This window comes from Plectropomus leopardus, chromosome 24 (assembly GCF_026936395.1).
Source record: "Plectropomus leopardus strain MGB_pleo_1.0 chromosome 24, ASM2693639v1, whole genome shotgun sequence".
Classification (NCBI taxonomy): domain Eukaryota; kingdom Metazoa; phylum Chordata; class Actinopteri; order Perciformes; family Serranidae; genus Plectropomus; species Plectropomus leopardus.
In genome coordinates, this window is record NC_142199.1 from 1,417,294 (window position 1) to 1,438,379 (window position 21,086).

At 39.0% G+C, this 21,086-nt stretch overlaps 3 protein-coding genes across 3 annotated transcripts; 2 read left to right on the plus strand and 1 right to left on the minus strand.

Annotated features, from left to right (window-relative positions):
• The first annotated feature begins 3,089 nt into the window (after nucleotides 1–3,089).
• Nucleotides 3,090–8,051, plus strand: LOC121962996 (tubulin alpha-1A chain-like). The gene is made up of 4 exons (XM_088074452.1): nucleotides 3,090–3,220; nucleotides 4,565–4,787; nucleotides 4,880–5,028; nucleotides 5,621–8,051. Exons 1-4 carry the CDS (start codon nucleotides 3,095–3,097, stop codon nucleotides 6,599–6,601), a joined length of 1,479 nt encoding a protein of 492 aa, XP_087930578.1. The 5' UTR covers nucleotides 3,090–3,094; the 3' UTR covers nucleotides 6,602–8,051.
• Nucleotides 8,052–8,628: 577 nt separating this feature from the next.
• LOC121962993 (tubulin alpha chain-like) lies at nucleotides 8,629–12,477 on the plus strand. The gene is made up of 4 exons (XM_088074132.1): nucleotides 8,629–8,727; nucleotides 10,145–10,367; nucleotides 10,839–10,987; nucleotides 11,361–12,477. The coding sequence occupies exons 1-4, from the start codon at nucleotides 8,725–8,727 to the stop codon at nucleotides 12,333–12,335; spliced, it is 1,350 nt and encodes a 449-aa protein (XP_087930258.1). The 5' UTR covers nucleotides 8,629–8,724; the 3' UTR covers nucleotides 12,336–12,477.
• Nucleotides 12,478–14,493: 2,016 nt separating this feature from the next.
• On the minus strand, nucleotides 14,494–20,182 carry sumo1 (small ubiquitin like modifier 1). Its single transcript, XM_088074133.1, has 5 exons — nucleotides 20,046–20,182; nucleotides 19,606–19,680; nucleotides 18,316–18,393; nucleotides 18,024–18,095; nucleotides 14,494–17,500 (listed from the first exon to the last, which is right to left on the minus strand). The coding sequence occupies exons 1-5, from the start codon at nucleotides 20,055–20,057 to the stop codon at nucleotides 17,432–17,434; spliced, it is 306 nt and encodes a 101-aa protein (XP_087930259.1). The 5' UTR covers nucleotides 20,058–20,182; the 3' UTR covers nucleotides 14,494–17,431.
• Between the last annotated feature and the right edge of the window lie 904 nt (nucleotides 20,183–21,086).

The window sequence follows — 21,086 nt, forward strand, 5'->3', positions numbered from 1 at the left end:
ATTGTCAAACCCTGCTGTTGTTCTTCTTTTTTATGACACCAGGAGGCGTTGTGGATGCAGTTTCTCAGTCCTGCATGTCTGCTTTATCTCCATTTACATTTTTTTTCCAGTTTCAGACCATTCAACAAATGCAGCCACATAACATTTCTTATAAATACAACAAACTTTTACAACCTGCTTTTGAAAAAAAAGTACTGTGTTTAATGTAACCACATTTTAACAGCTCTCATAATATAAAAGTTCATTAATGTATTGATTATGAAATCAAGCTGACGAAGTGCATATCGGGCCATTGTTGTTCTGTTAATCTGCACTACTGCTGACATTTTCAACTTCAAACCAGCAACAGCGGCATGACCTTCGATGTTTCTATAACAACAGGACACCCAGTCATGTGGAAAACACAACAGAGCAGCCCGGCCGGGCCTCACTGAGGGGGGAGGCAGGGCGGAGGCAGGGCGGAGGCAGGGGGAGGCAGGGGGTGGCAGGGGGAAGCAGGGGAGGCAGGGGAGGAAGGGGAGGCAGGGGGGTGGCAGGGGGAGGCTTCCTGTACTCCAACAATAGATCAAACAGCAGTCAGGGAGCCGGCCCACACAAACAATCTGAGATTGTATATTTCTGTCAGTGGTGTTGAATTTACAGAGGGATAAACAGATGTTAGCCGCTAATATTTAGGACTAACATTTGGTCCTAGCCCATTACTGCAAATCATAGAGTTTACATACAAGCAGGCTGCAGTGACTTAAAAATGTCAGTGCTTTTCTGTCTTCCTTTCAGTTTTGTACTTTATGAAAATCACACAGCAGAGAAACAATAAAATGATTATAAAATTATAATGTGCAAAACAAAAAAATCATTTGTACAGTAAGTAGCAAATTATGAAATAATTGTAGTGGAGTAAAAAGTGCAATATTTGCCTCTGAAGTGCGATTGAGCAAAGGTGGGAGGTGGCATGATATTAAAATACTTAAGTGACATAAAAGTTCCTCAAATTTATCTTTAAATACAGTACTTGAGTAAATGTATTCAGTTACATTTCAGCACTGGTCAGCAGAGGTACGCAGCTGAAACTGCAGTAATTGTATTCAGTGGAGCAGGTATAGTTGTATGTCTTTAGCCCTGGAATGTAATAATCCAGTCTTTTTAATTACTCTAAAACAGTGATACTCAACTTGTGGACTGCAGGACAAATCTGGTCCCCGAGAGGGAGCCAGGTGGCCCCCCAACCATTTTCTAATTTACAATAAAAAAATAAAGTGATTCACACTGGGAATTGTTTTTGTACTTTAAGTATATATATAAGGTGCCAGAGTGCAAAAAACAGCATCAAATGGAGCCCTCCTCACCCCCGACAGAGGTCCTAGCAAAGACTAGGACTAATGTCCTAAAATCCTAGAAATGTCCTGAAGAGCTTGAAACATCATATAGTTGTAGTAACATGTATGGGGCTACTGCGATTGGCCCCTGGCCTCCTGCAAAAGTGGCCCCCAAGCAAAGCAAGCTGAGTCTCCCTGTTCTAGTTTGTCCCACCAGTTTTACTTTCTTTCCTGTTAAGATCAGCCGTCCTCCAAGATCAAACGAAACCTGAGAAAAGAGTAACCAGGGAAACTAAGAGGGGGCGCGTTCTGGCAAACCTTACTTGGCAGCTGCACGCGGTTTGTTGTCATGTCTCTGGGGTTACCCTCAGACGCAGGAGTTAAATAACAACCATCTCAACTCAAGCAACTGATATAATGAATAGTTTGTCTCTAAGCAGGATTTCCGAAGTTTTTCTCTCGTTGAAAAGGCAACAGCATCATTTGATTCCAACTGTTTAAAAAAATGCTCATGTAGTTTGTTTAATACACATTTAATAGTAGGGAGAGGTCAGAGAGAAAAATACACACACACAAAGAAGAGAGAGGTCGATCTCAGATGTCCCCTGCCTCTGAGTGAAGTGTGCTCTGATGCTCTCTCCAGGCACTTTGCCGCCTCTGCATTGCAAATGAATCTGGACCTGAGTGGCGATGTAACGCTGATCCGTAACACAAACCTCTTCAGGTCACTCTGGGGAGGTTTTAGTTTTCGTCCCGCTGCAAGATAAGAAAACCGAGGCTTGGAATGAGCCATGTTAACAGCAGTTTTAATCAAACTTCCTTTTTAATGTGCACAAACGATGCTTGAGTTACTTTATAGATTCAGATATTTGCATACAAATACAAGTACAGCTGCAACGAATACTTGATTAATCAGTCAATAGACAGATAATTAATTGCCAACTATTTTGATAAAGTTTTTTTTTTTAATTATTTGGACATTTTAGGATGTGTGTTTTTCTTTTTGTTTTAATTTTAAGTTTTTCTTTTCCTCCTTCCTATTTTTTCATAACTGGGATGATTTTCTTTCATTTTTAAAATAATTCTGAGTTTTTTTAAAGTGCTGTTTTAGTAATCACAAGGTTTTAAGTGTCTTGTTTTTCAATTTTCAAAATTGTGAGGTTTTTGTGGGTTTTGTTTTTCAGTTTACTTTATAATTTTGAGTTTTCAGGTGTTTTTCTTTTGTTCTTTAAATAATTTTGAGTTTTTTGGGGGCATTTTAAAAGAGTTTTTCCAGGGTGTTTTTTTTCTTCTCCTATTTTTCACATATAATTTTGAAATTTTTTTTGGGGTGTTTTTTTTTTATAAATGTAATTTATTTAATGTTTGTTTATTTTAAAGATTTTTCTGCATTGGGTACTTTTAATACTTTATGTATATTTTCCTGATATTAATTACTCTTCTTTAGTAAAATTGTCAGTGCAGTACTTTGACTTGTTACAGAGTATTTTCACAGTGTTGGAATAGTACTTTTATTTAACTACAGGATACTTTTTCCACCCGCTGGCAACAACTAACAAGTCTCAAATCTAAAATGTGAAACGTGAGAAAAGGGCGGACAGTTCGGGGTCATATTTCAGCATCACTCTGGTCTTTGTTGGAGGTTACTCGTCTGTGTAACAATAGCCATTGTTTCTCTTAGCAGGTGAGCTCAGTTGTTTTTGTGTTTTTGTGCTTCCTCCTCATCTTTCATCGGAGGAGATGGTGTTTGCTTCCCCAGCTCCTCCAGTTACCACAACATGCCGAGCCGTTGCTTGGTGATGCTGTGCTTATATAAAGCGGCTTCGCTGCACTTGAAACTGACACAACATCCCCAGCCACTCATCTCAGGTGAACGAGGGACTCCTGCAAGCAAAGCAAACATGGTGAGGACCTCTTTATTTTGGACTTTACAAGAGCGGTGCGGAAAACCCCTTTTGCCAATATGCTATGTTTCACAGAAGTGTGTGACAGAAAATAAAACTCATGACAGCTCTACTCTTTCTGTTTGCTGTAAAAACATAAGAGAGGTGTCTGATCTTTAATCTGCAAAGTGATTGTTTTGTACAATTGGATCCGTCTCTTGGTTTCGGGGGATTTTTGACTGAACTGAGACTCACTTTCACCAACATACAACTGGCTTCGTTATGCTTCCTGCACCTCATTTAAAAAAAAATGTTCAGACAAAAATAAATTATTTCAGAGCCTAAAAAAGTTGGTTTTCATCTGTAACCAAAAACCAGCAGGTTTTCCTTAACCTGCTGTGCCATCGGTGTCGACTCTAGTTTGGTCACAAAGGGTCAATGTGATCACACGATCACTCCTCTCTTAGGAAAATCACCTCAGCATTGAGTTTAAAACATGAGCTTGATTAGTTTGCTTCGTTGAAAATAATTTTTCCAAATAGCAATACCTTTTTCTCAGACTTAAAATGCGTTAACTATCCTATAGACCAGCGTTTCCCAACCCTCTTTTTGCGTACCACTTGTCCTGCATGTTTAGGATTTCTCCCGGCCGCGACACAGCTGAATTTAACGATCAGCCCTTTTATCAAGCAGCTTCAGGAGTTCATAAAGAGTCGATTATTTTAATCAGCTGGGAGAGATCGGAAACATGAGAGACAAGTGGAACCAAAGGAGAGGTTTGGGAAATGTTGCTACATACTGAAAATGTTTGTTCATAGTAGTTTTAGTTAGTTTAATTTTGTTTATCCCTATTTAGACAACTAAAAAAAGCCCACTTATATTTTCACCTCTTCACCGCGCAGTCAGACAGCCCTTTCCTACGAGGCACTGAAGCTATTATCTCAAAGCCACCAGGCTCCGTGACAAACAAATGTAATTTTACTTCACAGAACACAGGAGTTACTGGTCTACTGCTGCCTCCATCGGTTAGTGTGTAGGCAGAGAAAATATTTCAAATATCACGTACACTTTAACTGATATTGATTGTTTTTAGTTAGATAAACTATATTTTCCTGTCGCGCATTACTGTTTAACTTCCATGCTGGTAGATTTGGTTCATGAAAAAGGTAAATCAACCAAGTACATAAGATAATAAATAAATAAAATAAGATCAGGGATGAAGTAATCATTTTTAACAGGACATCAAGGTGATTTAGTGTACGGCTCATCATTGGTTGCTTTAATTTTAGGGTTGCTATGTAATTTTATTCTCAAAAATAAATGTTTGCAAGAAGTTCTTGACGTCTGGACTACTTGCTCCTGCAGCGTGAATGTATCTCCGTCCATGTTGGCCAAGCTGGAGCTCAGATAGGCAATGCATGCTGGGAGCTCTACTGCCTGGAGCACGGCATCCAGCCGGACGGTCAGATGCCCAGCGACAAGACCATTGGAGGAGGAGACGACTCTTTCAACACCTTCTTCAGTGAGACTGGAGCCGGTAAACATGTCCCCAGAGCCGTCTTTGTGGACCTGGAGCCAACAGTCATAGGTGAGGTCACTGTTTGCTGATGCAAACTTACACAAGAGGTCGAATTTGATTTGCAAACTTCTGGTCACTTCCTCACTGTTTTGTGATTTCAGATGAGGTCCGTACAGGAACCTACCGCCAGCTCTTCCATCCTGAGCAGCTGATCACCGGAAAAGAAGATGCAGCCAACAATTACGCCCGCGGTCACTACACCATCGGCAAGGAGATCATCGACCTGGTTCTCGACAGGATCCGTAAACTGGTGCGTTTAACTGTAATTACTTCATATTCAGTGGTGGAATGTAACTAAGTACAAATTTCAGGAATTTATACTTGAGTACTTTCTTTTCACGCCGCTTTATGCTTATGTTCCACAACACTTCAGAGGGAAATATTGTACCTTTTACTTAGCTATATTTATCTGAATGCTTCAGTTACTTTACAAATTAAGGTTTTTTCCATAAAAACACAAGGAGTTTATAAATATGATGTTTTGTAATAACAAACAGTTTACAAAAGCACAGCTGCAACACTTAGTTGATTAATCAATCACTCTATTGATGGACTATTAGAATGTGCCAACCCTCGTGTTTGATTGGTTCCTCCTCGGAAGATGTAGCAGGCTGTATTCTCTTATAGGTCTGTCTTTATGCTGATCAGAATATGCCATTGTCACTGTGCATTTTTGGAGGTTGCAACATGCCCAAAAACTGATGAAACTTGGTGCGCACGCCTGGTGTAGGGTGGCATAAATACTTTTATTCTGGTAAAAGGATCTGCATACTTTCACCACCGTTCATCTTTAAGTTCATGCATCATCAGTTGCCGAGTAAAGATGGCTTGTTTTCCTGCAGGCGGACCAGTGCACGGGGCTCCAGGGTTTCCTCATCTTCCATTCCTTTGGAGGAGGAACCGGCTCCGGCTTCACCTCTCTGCTGATGGAGCGTCTCTCTGTCGACTACGGCAAGAAGTCTAAACTGGAGTTTGCGATCTATCCAGCCCCTCAGGTGTCCACGGCTGTGGTGGAGCCCTACAACTCCATCCTGACCACCCACACCACCCTGGAGCACTCGGACTGCGCCTTCATGGTGGACAACGAGGCCATCTACGACATCTGCCGCAGGAACCTGGACATCGAACGCCCCACCTACACCAACCTCAACAGGCTGATCGGACAGATCGTCTCCTCCATCACCGCTTCCTTGCGCTTCGACGGCGCCTTGAACGTGGACCTGACGGAGTTCCAGACCAACCTGGTGCCCTACCCTCGCATCCACTTCCCTCTGGCCACCTACGCCCCGGTTATCTCCGCAGAGAAGGCCTATCACGAGCAGCTGTCAGTCGCTGAGATCACCAACGCCTGCTTTGAACCGGCCAATCAAATGGTGAAATGTGACCCTCGCCACGGCAAATACATGGCCTGCTGTCTGCTATTCCGTGGCGACGTGGTGCCCAAAGACGTTAACTCGGCCATCGCCACCATCAAAACCAAGCGCACCATCCAGTTTGTGGACTGGTGTCCCACCGGCTTCAAGGTGGGCATCAACTACCAGCCGCCCACCGTGGTTCCTGGAGGAGACCTGGCCAAGGTGCAGAGGGCCGTCTGCATGCTGAGCAACACCACCGCCATCGCCGAGGCCTGGGCTCGACTCGACCACAAGTTCGACCTGATGTACGCCAAGAGGGCCTTCGTCCACTGGTACGTGGGAGAGGGGATGGAGGAGGGCGAGTTCTCCGAGGCCAGAGAGGACATGGCTGCCCTGGAGAAGGATTATGAAGAGGTGGGCACCGACAGCATCGGGGACGAAGGAGAGGAAGAAGGGGAGGAGTACTAAGTTTGAACAAAATCAACTATTATTGGGTTCTTTTTAGGTGTCAGGATGTGAGTGGAATCCAGTTAGTGAAAAAGCACATCTAAACTTTTACAGGTTCTGTTGACAAATCTCATGAGGTTATTTAACGTGAAAATCAACTGATCTGGTTGGCAGTAACCAACCCAATTGGCAGAAAAAAATGTTGAATTGAACATTTCTACAGAACACAGATATAATACATTTGTACGGCATTATTTGTTGGATATGTTTAGAGTTTACATCTAATGTAATACAAATGTAACATATTCAGGGATTGCAGAAACATACAATGCTGACATCGTCTTCCTGCAACTGGTCTACAGTAGGGTTGCAACGGTATGAGATTTTCATGGTACGATAACCACGAAATTAATAATAATTTCAGAATTTATCCCAGATTTTTTTTATAAATGAAACTAAATTGAAAGTATGTGTGAATAAGGAGATGTAAACAGTATGTTAATTGTTTAAGTTCATACCAAGGCATAGCTTTAAACCAGTCTGCAGCAATAGTGACGGTTGGCCACAAATTCACGCCTATAGGTGCAAGAATTCCTTCTTATCTGCTTCCTTTCAATGCAATTCTGCAGAACAACAGAGCTCTGATTTACAAAGTATGGCCACTGCATAACAAAAGAAGTGCCTAATCAACAGAGTGGAAAATCCTGCTGTTTACAAATCGTTTGCCTTTAGGGCAAGGAATAAGAGCAAGTGAGCTTTGTTGCAAAATTTCATAAAATGATTAAGACATTTACTCTACGTTCAACAAACAGGTTATCAAATGTAACAATATTCTATATTCATTTATCGAGTCCATGTCATGATTTGCAAAATTAATGTGATTAAGAGGAATTCAGTGTCAAGATATCATCTTTCCTTTGTGTCTCTTCTTGAAATAATAAACTGCAACATGTTTCCACTGGTGCACGTTGTTGTCAGTGTCAAACACAACACAGCCTCGGATCACACGCTGCATTAAGTCCCTTTACCGCCTCGATAAGCGCTGAGCATTTAAGCCTAAATCCTCCACACAGCACGTGCATTGCCTTACATAACACAAATACCTCAGGTTTTAAACAGGACGTGCTCAGAATAGGTTTCAGAGTTCATATTCTGTTTTATCCTTTAACTTTTTAATTATTTCAATGGTTCAACTTTTCATCAGAGGGATGATTTGGCATTTGAATTTAAATTGCTCTCAAACAAATAACATCTCAACAATATCACCTTTGACTTTATTTTCACACATTACTCCTCTGTTGCCAATCTGCCCAAAATTGAATAGTATGTTAGCAATTATAAAATAAATTTGTCAGTGTTTCAGGTTCAGTTTTGCAAAGTGTACATGTTTCATGGTTTCATGGTTCATGGTTTCTGGTATAAATTTTCATCCATAAATCCAAATGTAGGAAAATAAAACCCTGCTTCTCTACTTGATTATTACTGATGTCTTATTTTATTTTATCATTTAACTGTTTTTTTAATGTTATATTATTTATGCTATGCTATGATATGCTATGTTATTATTATTTATTTTATTATTTTATACAATGTAAGTTATCATGGATGTGTCCTGTATGGCGAGACGTGTTTTTTTGGTAAAAGATTCTCTAAATAGATAATATATTTATATATCTTATAAATAATAATAATAATAATAATAATAATAATAATAATAATAATAATAAAAGGATGTTTTCCAGGTGCATTTGTGAAAACACGTTTTTTTCAATCACCTGGGACAAACCTGTAGAAATGGCCTCAACGACAGATCTAAAGGACAACTTTCGCTTTAAAAAAGGTTTTATGGTTTGATAAATGACCACTATTATCAAATACAGCAATAACATTGATATTTTTACACATAAACTATTCATATTTTCTCGAGATGACGCAGCTGAACTGTATGAAACAGAATATTTCGAGTTAACCTGAACGCAGCGGCGCCCAACGTTCGCTCGCGCCAAGAACAAATTCAAACCGCCGCTTTGGCCCCGCCTCCGGAGAAACGTATAAATACCACCGGCTCCACTTCCGCCCCTCAGTTCTGCCTTCAGCAACCGATTCTTCACCGTCGGCGAGAAGGAGCAAAAACAGCCAGAAAAATGGTGAGTATTTGCACGAAATACATAAATATATAAATATTACTATTTTAAAGTATTATTTAAAGGCATATTGTTGCTTTTTTGAAGGAAGTCGCAGTTTGTTTGGATTTTTTAAAACTAACTTATAAGATATTATTTACCGGCGATACATGGCTAAAAATGATTTTGAAAAATAAATTTAAAAAAAGACCTTGTATTTACACTAAATCAATCGGTTTTCGGTTATCATCTCGCGTGTGCGTAACGGCGAAGAAATGTGACGTGTATCGAGGCCAAACTTCACTGTCGCAGTTTCATCTGAAACCTGTGAGGATGTAACGGTGAAATGTCGTAGTTTTAATGAATAAAATGTCGAAGTAGATGGTAAAAACCCGGGTGGCCATGTGACAGACTGTCGTGTAACTTTTGAGTGCGCAGGCTGATTCGGAAACGCCATTTTTTTTAAGCCTGCGAGCTAAAAGGCGCCATCGATAACGCCCTGTCCGTGAACGCAACACAAAGGTGCAGCGGCGCGGGCGCGGGTGCGGGAGCAGGGAGCAGGGAGCAGGCCTCCTGCTAACGTGGGCTTCATTTCACTCCCCTCCCTGTTTGGTGGCGATTTTCTCTTTTGCAGTGATCTCCGGCTCAGTTTGGGAGGGGCAGGAGAGCGGAATTAACCCGCCACAGGTCTGCAGTCACCATGTGACTCAGCAGACATGATTCATCAGGTCTGCAGAAAGTTAGCACCTGAGGCCTGGATTTAAAGATAATGAGGGCCCTGCCCAGACCTCTGTGTGATAAATAAAATTTGCGTGTTTTTAAAGACACGTTTTCTTACAAAAACAACAACAACAATAATAACAATAATAATAATAACAATAATAATAATAATAATAATAATAATAATAATAATAATAATAATAGAAGAATGAAAATAGTTTTTTTTTTTCGTTTAAAAAAAGTCAATTAAAATGAAAGGCATCTTTATTATTATTTTTATTATCATTTTTTTTGTACATTTAGAAAAAACTTGGCAACTTGTTTTTGTGTTTTTGTGGGTAGAAAATTGGTAATTTTTTATTTATTTGGTGATATCTTTTTTAACTTAAAATCTAAAAAAAAAAAAACCCTAAAACTTGGCAAAAAAATATCTCCTGATATTAATATTTTGCAATTTTGTCTTTTGTATTTTTCCTTTGTTTTAGCCCCCCCCCCCCCGTCAGACTAGCAGCCTGTCAAAATAAATTTTGGAATTTCTAGAACCTAGAAACTTGTCATCATTGTTGGATTTTGAAATGTTTGATGGTCGTTACTATGTCACTAAAGGAGGCTTAAGGAAAAATATTTGTAGCTTCGGGTGGATCAGAAAAGTTTAATCTTGAAGAACTATAACTTCCTTTTTAAGAAATTAATAATTGACCTTTGTGTCTTTTCTCTGCAGCGTGAGTGTATTTCTATGCATGTCGGCCAGGCCGGAGCCCAGATGGGCAATGCATGCTGGGAGCTCTACTGCCTGGAGCACGGCATCCAGCCGGACGGTCAGATGCCCAGCGACAAGACCATTGGAGGAGGAGACGACTCCTTCAACACGTTCTTCAGTGAGACTGGAGCCGGTAAACATGTCCCCAGAGCCGTCTTTGTGGACCTGGAGCCAACAGTCATAGGTGAGAAGCGGTTTTACATTACTGAATTTCATTATTTTGATTTCAAACGTGAAGCTTTAGCTGGTGTACATAAGCAATGCGTGCATATTAGACAATGTGTCTATGATATATATATATATTTATATATATATATATATATATATATATATATGTATATGTGTGGTGTATGTATTGTAAGTCACTGAAATCTATTTCAAAGAGCTGAAACAAAAGTCAGGAATTGAAAATCCAACAATAATTTCTTTTTAAAGTTTTGTCGGCTGAGGTAAATGGTGTCATTTTTGATGATTTTATTTGAAATTTCCTGCAAAATCTAGCATTTTTAGGCTACAACAATCACAAAAACAGCCCACAGAATCCCGTCTTAACGTGGATCGGACAAAAAACTCCCAAACTGTTCCGCTTGTAAATTATTGGAGTTCAGACTGACACGGAGCGTCGCTGTAAGCCAGTTTTCTCGTTGCTCCTCAGATGAAGTCCGTACAGGAACCTACCGCCAGCTGTTTCACCCCGAGCAGCTCATCACCGGCAAAGAGGACGCCGCCAACAACTACGCCCGCGGTCACTACACAGTCGGAAAGGAGATCATTGACCTGGTTCTTGACAGGACGCGCAAACTGGTGAGGACAAATTCCCATTTTTCTCAACATGCACGCATGTTTTCCACAATTTTTTTTCTTCAAAAATATTTGATTTTTGAAGACAAATTGTGGAAAAAGCCCAAAAATTGACAATAAACCTTACTCCAAAAAACGTAGACCCTCTGCAGTGTTTAGCAGTTCTTCAGTTATGTTTAAGTTTTCATTTCTAATGTTCTGAATCCATTGTTTTTATTAAAATATATTTAAAAGCTTTTATAGTAACGACAAAAACCTGCTGAGTATTGATGGCTGGTTTTCAGAGAACGTATGGTCCTGAAAATTAGTCTTGAGTTATGAAAAAGTCTCATTTCTCGTTAAAAATGGCGTGAACTCTAAACGTGTTTTCCTGCAGGCGGACCAGTGCACGGGGCTCCAGGGTTTCCTCATCTTCCATTCCTTTGGAGGAGGAACCGGCTCCGGCTTCACCTCTCTGCTGATGGAGCGTCTCTCTGTCGACTACGGCAAGAAGTCTAAACTGGAGTTTGCGGTGTACCCGGCCCCCCAGGTGTCCACGGCTGTGGTGGAGCCCTACAACTCCATCCTGACCACCCACACCACCCTGGAGCACTCGGACTGCGCCTTCATGGTGGACAACGAGGCCATCTACGACATCTGCCGCAGGAACCTGGACATCGAACGCCCCAGCTACACCAACCTCAACAGGCTGATCGGACAGATCGTCTCCTCCATCACCGCCTCCCTGCGCTTCGATGGCGCCCTGAACGTGGACCTGACGGAGTTCCAGACCAACCTGGTGCCCTACCCTCGCATCCACTTCCCTCTGGCCACCTACGCCCCGGTTATCTCCGCAGAGAAGGCCTATCACGAGCAGCTGTCAGTCGCCGACATCACCAACGCCTGCTTTGAACCGGCCAATCAGATGGTGAAATGTGACCCTCGCCACGGCAAATACATGGCCTGCTGCCTCCTGTACCGTGGCGACGTGGTGCCCAAAGACGTCAACTCGGCCATCGCCACCATAAAAACCAAGCGCACCATCCAGTTTGTGGACTGGTGTCCCACCGGCTTCAAGGTGGGCATCAACTACCAGCCGCCCACCGTGGTTCCTGGAGGAGACCTGGCCAAGGTGCAGAGGGCCGTCTGCATGCTGAGCAACACCACCGCCATCGCCGAGGCCTGGGCTCGACTCGACCACAAGTTCGACCTGATGTACGCCAAGAGGGCCTTCGTCCACTGGTACGTGGGAGAGGGGATGGAGGAGGGCGAGTTCTCCGAGGCCAGAGAGGACATGGCTGCCCTGGAGAAGGATTATGAAGAGGTGGGCACCGACAGCATCGGGGAGGACGACGAAGGCGAGGAGTATTAGGTGACCCGTCGCTCGCTGTGGCTCCGTCAGAGAAATGCAAACGCAATCCTGGACTCATTCCCAAAATTCTGCACATTCCAGTGAGCTGCGAGAGTCCCGCCTCATTTTAAACCATGCAACAAATAAACGAAAATAAACTCAGCATTTTGTCCGGTGTTTACTTCAGAGCGCGGCACATTTTCATTTTACAGGGTTTCCGTGGTAACTGGTTAAATTACATTAAAACTTACATTAAAAAAAGTGGCTGTATTATTTAAAGACATAACTGCAATCTTTTATGAAAACGTAAAACCTTTGTCTTTTTGGCAATTTTGTTAAAACTGAACTTTATGAAGATTTAAAAAAACCAGTTGGAGGCATCGTTTACTTCAGATTTATTTATTTATTTATTTATTTAAACTATTTTTTGAAAAGCAACTTTTTTTTTTTTTTTTTTTAATATTAAAGGTATGTGGTTTTATTGTTTTATTTCTCTGGAAATCCCTAAAATGACACCAGTTATCACAGCCAGAAACTCAACTGGATTTGGAAATTTCCAGCAGTCATTGAACATGTGGGTTTATGAAATTTTGTGTCAAGAGTTTGAATTTGTGTTTTCCTTCACGTGCAGTCACGTATATTTTATGAAATTTTGTCCATTAGAATTTGCAGTAATCCTGCTGAAAATGTAAAAATATAAAAGTCAAACTGCATAAATATGGCTATAAAATAAACTAATTTTAAAAGGCCATAAATATAAATACATTTAAAATAAAATGAGTCGCACACATTAATTTAATATAGACTTAAAATAGTATTTCTTATTTCACTTGACTTTACTTATTTCAGTGGCAGGTTACGATATTTGTCATTTTCTTGTGACATTTTTAAAACTCGTGTGTGAAGTTGGGCAAAATAAAAGTCAAACTCAGGACGTTAACGGTCCCAAAGTCACAGAAGTCTCGAACGATTTTCGCACTTCAACACGGAAAGATTTATTTTAGGTCTCACAGATATAAAATAGCTTTTCTTGGCATCAGAGAATAATTTCTTGGCTGTTTTTTAAATATCTTTCTGTGACTGTGAGGTATAAAACAACATGTCCAGTGACTGGAAATGACCCGAATAGCTCAGAGAGGACGTGTGTGTTTGGTCTTTCTGCAGGTGTTCGTGGTGTGAGGAGAGCAGGTGAAGCCACGGGAGGGTAAGTCAGCTTTTTCTTACCCAGGGATCTTTAGATCCGGTTCAGTCAGCCTTTGGATGCCTTAAAATCCATTTTTTAAAAAATTCACTTTGCTTCCTTGTAAATTTCAACAAACTGACCACACATACACAGAAAAATGAAGTTTTTCCTTCAATCTGGTTTAAAATTAATTTTCAGGCTGGAAAAATCTGATGTTAAATAGTCTGCGGCTCATTAAGGTGCACTCAGATGGGTCAGAAAAAGCATTCAGGGGGTGAATTTTACTTTTTAAGTTTTAAAAACCCCTTGCAATCTCTATTCATCGAGAAATAAAATGAGCGTATGTTATTTGTAGTTTAAACTATTTAATTGTCATGTGGAGAGTTAAAAGTGCAAAAACAGGTTGGAATAAGTGTAAATAAACTGCATTCTGGTTTTATTTCTTGCACATTTGCTGAATTTGTGCATATAACTAAGTAAATTATAATTTTTATAACTTTGAATTGTCCTGTGTGTAGACGGTATTTTTTGTTCGTGTTTAATATGTAATCTGTAAATATAAAACACCTACAAATACAAAAAAATCACAAAAACATTTTGCAAATATTGCAGATCTGCAAATATGTTTAAAAGTTCCTCAAAAAATGTCATTGATTTGTGATTTTTTTGTGAGGAATTTGCCCCGCAATTCGGAAAAACAAAACAAAATGTGGCTTTCAACCCCACGCGAAGGTTTTCGGGTCTGGAGTTATTTAGACTTAATACAAAATACAACCATTTAACCCTTTGTAATTTGCCTTTTCCCAAAGTTTAGGAAAGAAACCATGCCAAATTGCTCAGGTTTCAAAGGGTTAAAGTTGAATGTCCGTCCCGAGCCCCCCAAAAAACAACTTTTTTGAAGTGCCTCCTCTGTTGAGGACCACCCCCTTCCCTCCCGTAAATAATCAACAGTCCCTTACGAGAAATACTAGGACAAGAATACAAGTACTCGCATAGTATTTTCTTAAATATTTTATTCAAAAAAAGAAAAAAAGAAGCTCATCTCCAGATTTTCAAACCATCTGTATCAACGTTCCTCTGATAATGAACAGTCCCTTCACCTCAGGCTCGTTCGCCTGAGCTGACGCAGCAAGGCGAGACGGCCGGCCGGGTTCCGAAAATCCGAAAACATCCAGTCGAGGAAACGCTTTACTTTTTCGGACACCTCTGGGAAACGAGCAGACGGCCTGAGTCCCACATTTACCTCCTTTTGAAGCGGTTTGCAGATGCTGAAAAGCAGAATTTCTGGCAGTAAACATGCTTCTGGATTTTTGTCATGTGTACTGACGTTAAAGTGTCCCAGAGGTGCAGCTTTAATTGGGCGTTTTGAATGTTTGTGACGAGTGTAATAACCTTTTTTTTGGTTTGTTGGTTATTTCCTCACGCTAATTCCAAAGACGACAGTTTGGGGCTGCTCATGATTCCAGTCTTCTCGAGGAACTTCATACTAGGGGTCGACAGATTATGGGCCGATTATCGGGCCAATATTTGGGCATTTTGCCGATTATCTATATTGGTGTTTTATTTTAATTAGCACCGATAAAATTAATAAATGAAAAAGAGTGTGTTACACTCAGCTGACGGCCTGGAAGGAAGTCTGCAGCATGCAAGGAACTTTTACTTCTTTTTTTAATATTTAATTTTCCACTTGACTTGATGAAACATTTCCTAAAAGCTTTTAAACCAAGTTTTGTGTTGGGGTTTGTTATATTCCAAATTCTTAATTTTTACTGTAAATGCATATCGGTTCCAAATATCTGTTACCAGTCTCATTAAGTACTACTGATCGGTATCAGCCCTAAAAAACCAATATCGGTCGACCCCTACTTCATACAGTACACAGATTGAGAGTTTCATTCCAAAAACAACAAAAAAGCTTAAAAAACAAGCGCTGACACCACAGTAAAACATGTCACTGTTTGTCGATGACTATTCTGTTTCCTTGAACAAACTGCAGGAGAGAATCATCTGCCAGCCAGTAAATCCATAATATTCAGATACAGAACGAATCCCTCAGATATAAATAAAAGACGACACTGGAGATACATGTGGCATATCATTCAAACACACTCTAATACTGAATACAACATATACAAGTTAAAGCACAATTATTATTTAAAAATGTGATTAAGATCTCCAACATTACTGCAAATTATCATCTGAATTTTACAGTTTCAGTTCTTCTGAAATGGCACACAGAGGCTGGAAATACAAATTCATTAAATCAGAGACAAATGTTGAGGAACTGCTGCGTATGAGCCTCTCTGAACTTTAAACTGAAGACGTGTGGACTGAACCGCCTCGTGTGTGAACAAATCTGAACTCTGCTTTTAATCACTGCTCGTCAAACACAGATTTTAAGGAATAGTTCACCCAAATTTAAAGTATTTCACTGATATAAAGAGGTTCCTCCCGTAAAACTGGCCTGTCTCTGCAGTCCAAAGAGGCAAAAATATGCTTGAAATTGGTGCAACATCACTAAAGAAAATGGCGAAAAAGGGCATTTTTGTTCAAGAGGTTGAACCCCCCCCCCCAAAAAACTACAACTACCAGAATGCACTGTGGTCTTTACAATGTTGATCTGTCGTATTCTGTTTTTATTAAAAAGATGATTTTTTTTCAGTGTTTTTCCCTATTTTGTAGCTATTTGAATGTTTTTTTTTAAAGATTTTTCTGCATTGGGTAATTTCACTTTAATAGTTTTAATACATTTTCCTGATTATGCATACTTTCATTTTCTTAAAACATTTTCAATGCAGGACTTTTACTGGTATTATCAGTACTTTTACTCAACTGAAGGATCTGCATACTCCTTCCACCTAGTGTGCATAAGATAGATACGAAAAGTGCAAGCTTATTTCCAAATAAGTTCTTGCAGATGCATGAAAGTTGCACCAAAGAATGCAGATCACCACGAGCAGCAAAACAATCAAACTGATCAAGAGGCGACACTTTGAGTTTTGCATCTCATGAAAACTCGACTTTGAGGCGCCACATGCGCTCAGGACAGCTTGTTAGCTGAAATACGTTAGTGTCCACTATTACGCTAAATGAATACATTAAGTCTTACAAATGCTGGTTGATATTTTTCTTCTCTGATTTTCGCCGCTATCATGCACCCTTTCCACGCTGTCAAACATGTTTGGGAGTTGTGCGCACTGCTATTTTCTTCTTCGTGAGTTTCCTCAGCAGCAGTTTGGTAAGTTTGAGTAGTGGGGTAAATAACTGATCCATTCAGAGCTGATCACATCTGATCAATGGATGGGAGGAGCAGCTGCTGCAGAGAGGCAGAGTGAAAGACCCAGCACAGCACACAGCATATATATATATCTATATTTATATAGATATATATATATATATATATCTCCAACAATAATAATAATAATAATAAACCGTCCAGTTCCAAAAACAGAAAATCAACATGTGGCGGCAGATGTTTTCATCGTGGCGGGCTGCATGTGAGTGGGAAACCCTGCAGCTACACAAGTATGATGACATGACCACGTTTTCAGTTTTGGGTGAACTATTCCTTTAATGGTGATTGTTCCTTGATGACATGATTTGCTTCTGCTAAAACCCCAAAAAGACAGGACAAAAAAACAAACACAGAAAAGTAAGTTTGTCTTGGTAGATCTGGGTGTAACACTCACGTTGAATGCTATTGCTCGGGTCAACGACATAATCGTCCCTGCACTTCAGAGAACCAGAAACCCGCTGTCCTCTTTCCTCGTCCTCACCTCCGTCTGCTCACCTGTCTGCCCTCACACATGGAAGCCCTGATAAGAGTCGCTTTTGATCCAGATGGTTTGAAACTGAACAAAAATACGAATATACATACAAAATAAAATACAAAAAAAAGGAAAGGAAAAAAAAAGATTTAAAAATGCAGAAACGTTTAATCATTCCAAAGTCCGCCAGTCTGTTCTTGATAAACCTCGATGACGTCCTCGTCCTCCATCCCCAGCTGACAGGAAAAAAAGAGCAGAGACACATTTTAGTCATGAAAACAAGGATTTGTTATTACTATACCCTTGTTTGATTCATATATTCTTCTATGTTTATTTCCCAAACTATAAAATGTTTTTCCCCCAAAAACTGTTTTTACTTGCATCAAATTTAACATGTATGATCACGAACTGCATTTTTTATCAGTGTATAGGTTTGTTTTGATTTTAGAGCTGTAACGTGAAAATTGTTGTAAAAAGCAAACTAAGGTGTAAAAGTCACCAAGCTTTTGCAAAGTGTCTTAGCTTTGAAAACTAAAACAGCTTTCATCTACAGCTCCTTTACACTGCTTGCTAAAGGCTCGAATTTCTTCTTATATATCATGAAAAAAATAAATATATATTTTCATAATTCTAATTATTTATTTAAGTTATGTTTCAGATTTTTAATTAAAAAAAATAAAGTGAGCCAATTTGATCAGATTTCAAAGGGTTAAGACTCCACTACAGAGGGATGAACCAGTCAGGAGAGATCATTTTTACCTCTTTCGGAGTTTGGTTGTCTGCGATTCTCTGTCCTTCAAACAGAAACCTTAGCGTGCTTGCTGGAACTCCCTGTAAGAAAAAAAAAGGCAATTTTAAATTCCAGCCTCTGGTGGTGTTGGAGCCGATCTGATGTCTGATGATTAAAGGTAGCCTGGAAATCCTCGGACTCGGTCGTAGTTTGAAGTCGTCTAAAATGTGATGCATTTCTCTTTGTTTATAGCCGGGAATCAAACTGATGTGACTTAGTAACAGGCAGTGTCTGAGGGTCATTTCTGCTCTTTCCTCATACCTGTCGCTGGCTGTAAGACTCCTTCAGCTTCTTCAGATGTGTCGTCATTTTGACCTTAAAGTGGATTTCGCTGCTGTCCTGTAGACACAAGGAGACAATGATGATGAGAAGCGGTGAAAACGCTGCCATGGTTCAGCAAACTTTTTTACTGATTACAACATATCATAATTACTGTAGAGTTAAAAGAAATCAACAATAAGCAAGAAGTATGTGATTTAAACCAAAACACTATCCGGCAGTTACACAATTTAAAAAGTACAGCTTTAGATATAGTCTACATCTTTCTGTCCACCTGTTAAATCTTCTCCAGAGTAAAATGTTGCAAATTAACTCCTTAACATCATGTATGTTGTTTCTACAAGTTTTGACATAATCATTGAGTGCATGGTCAAACACATGTGGTATTGTAGGCAAGGCTGGACGGTGCCACTGGCCTACCAATTTATGTCAACTGAGAAAATCCCAAATTAGTGGCGGTTCGGGAAAAATTAATACAGAACAGTTTCGCATTATTTTTGTGTGGCACCAAGTATTTATTTTTTACATTAAAAAAAATTAAAATTACAAATGAATCTTTTGGTAGCCACTAGAATAATAAAAATCAGTTGCTTTTTCGGTCCATTAGATACAAATTTGCTGCAATAAAAATGACTTAAGTGAGATGAACTGAAAACTTTATCTTATTCGGTAAAACAGATGCTGACAGAAGACATAAGAAATCACAATGTTAGTTTTCATAATTATTTGATGTTGATGTTTTAATGTTTTGCACATTTTAAAATACACAACATAACCATACTAATAAGAAGAAAATTACGACCAAATTCTCATAATACTATAAATGTATTCTATTAAAATTACGATTTTTTCTTCTCCTAAAACTATGACTTCATTATTGTAATACGAGTTTTTTTTCCTCATAATATTACGACTTTATTATCAAATATTACATTTCATTCTCATAATTTTACATTTTGTCAAAGTCTCAAAAAATATAAAAATTCCTAATTGTGGCCCTAAATCTTCATTGTAATATTGTAATAACGACATTGTCGCGCTAAATACTGTATCGAGTACAATACAGACAGTCTGTATATTGTATAACCTCAGCTGTACCATTATAACTCAGTAATCACAGCCTACACGTGACGTTATTACACAGGTACTCATATTTATCGGGCTGTGCCAACGAAAATCTTGATAAACACGTAACTGGACACATTTAAGTAACAACAACTAATGTTCAGAGGCTCATGGAGCCCCATCCATCACCCCTGTTTTCATACACACCTGACCGATCACTTTTAACTTGATGTACTCTCCGTCCTTCTTGTCCCCTCCGTCTCCGCTGGACGGTTTTGTCTCCTAAAACCACAACAACATATAAACAATCACAAAACCTTCCAGCGCCACAGACACCACAGGACAGGCCCGACGGCTCAGCAACGCGGATACCACGCCGGCGCTCACAACGGTAACGTTTCGATTCCAAAATGTTGGTTTCACTTGTTGTTTTACGGGGAAATTTTGAATTATGAGCTAAATCCGAAACTAGCTGCAAAGCTAAACTGCTACATAAGCACTGAGCTCTGGGCCTGAGGCTCCGTGAGCTAACTGTTAGCATGTTAAATAACCAGATGCGAGGGAGCAGCCGCAAAACACCGATTTGTCTCTTTTTCAATTTCGTGCCGACTGTAAACACTAAAGACTCTTTAGGGTTTCTATCTTACCGTATCCGACATGTTTTGCTGTGTTTATGTGGTTAAAATATCCTGACAATAGATCCAGCTAGCGTTAGCTTCCAGTCGCAGCTGCAGCTAGCGCTTGATGTTGTGAGAACGCTACAGTAACGGGAAGTGACGTAGGGAATCGTTTCTTTCAAAATAAGAATTTTTCCAAAAGTCTAATTGCTTAGCTTTTGGAAGATTTATGGCCAGAAGTATGTGTCACTAAAAATTAATCTTTAATTAAAAAACAATAATAGTTTGAATTTCATATTTTAAAACTGAATTGGGAAAAAAGAATTTGAATCACATAATTTGAAACGCATAATTTGAAATTTATTTTTTTTTAAATTTTTGCAGAAATAAATAAATAAGTAAATAAATAAATCTGACACTATTATTTATTTACTCAAAAAATAATTAATATATTAATAATAATAAATATAATAAAAATACTCATATATTTTAATTATTTACTAATCATCATATTTTATATATGTATATTTTATGTAATTTTTAAAAATATGCAGACAGTAATTTTAAACGGTTTAAAGGTTTAAAAAATGATGTCATGATGTGATTTGGACATAAAGGCCAGTTTAAGTTTAAATCAATTGTAAATGCTGTTACCATATTAAAATGATAAATAATTATTCACAAATTATTAACAACTACCTAATTAACATTTAAAGTAATTAGGGTTTAATTTTGGAACCTATACACTGCCATCTGTTGTAAAAAGGCTGCTACTAAGCTTTTAAAGTCAAGCATTAATGTTTTTTTGAAAGATTTCATTATGTTTTTTTAATTGTGATTATTTGGCTAGCTCAGATTTTGCTGTTCTGCATGTATACCTATTTTTATGTTGATATTTTCATTTTATGATATGCTGATATTGACCCATTTTTTTATAATTATAATTATTCTAATTATAATAATTACAATAATAATCAACAAAGATTTTTTATTATCCCTTTTGCTATTGTATTTGTATTTGACAAGAAATGGTCTATGATAACTTTTGATGGTCATAAAAATATCTTGTAA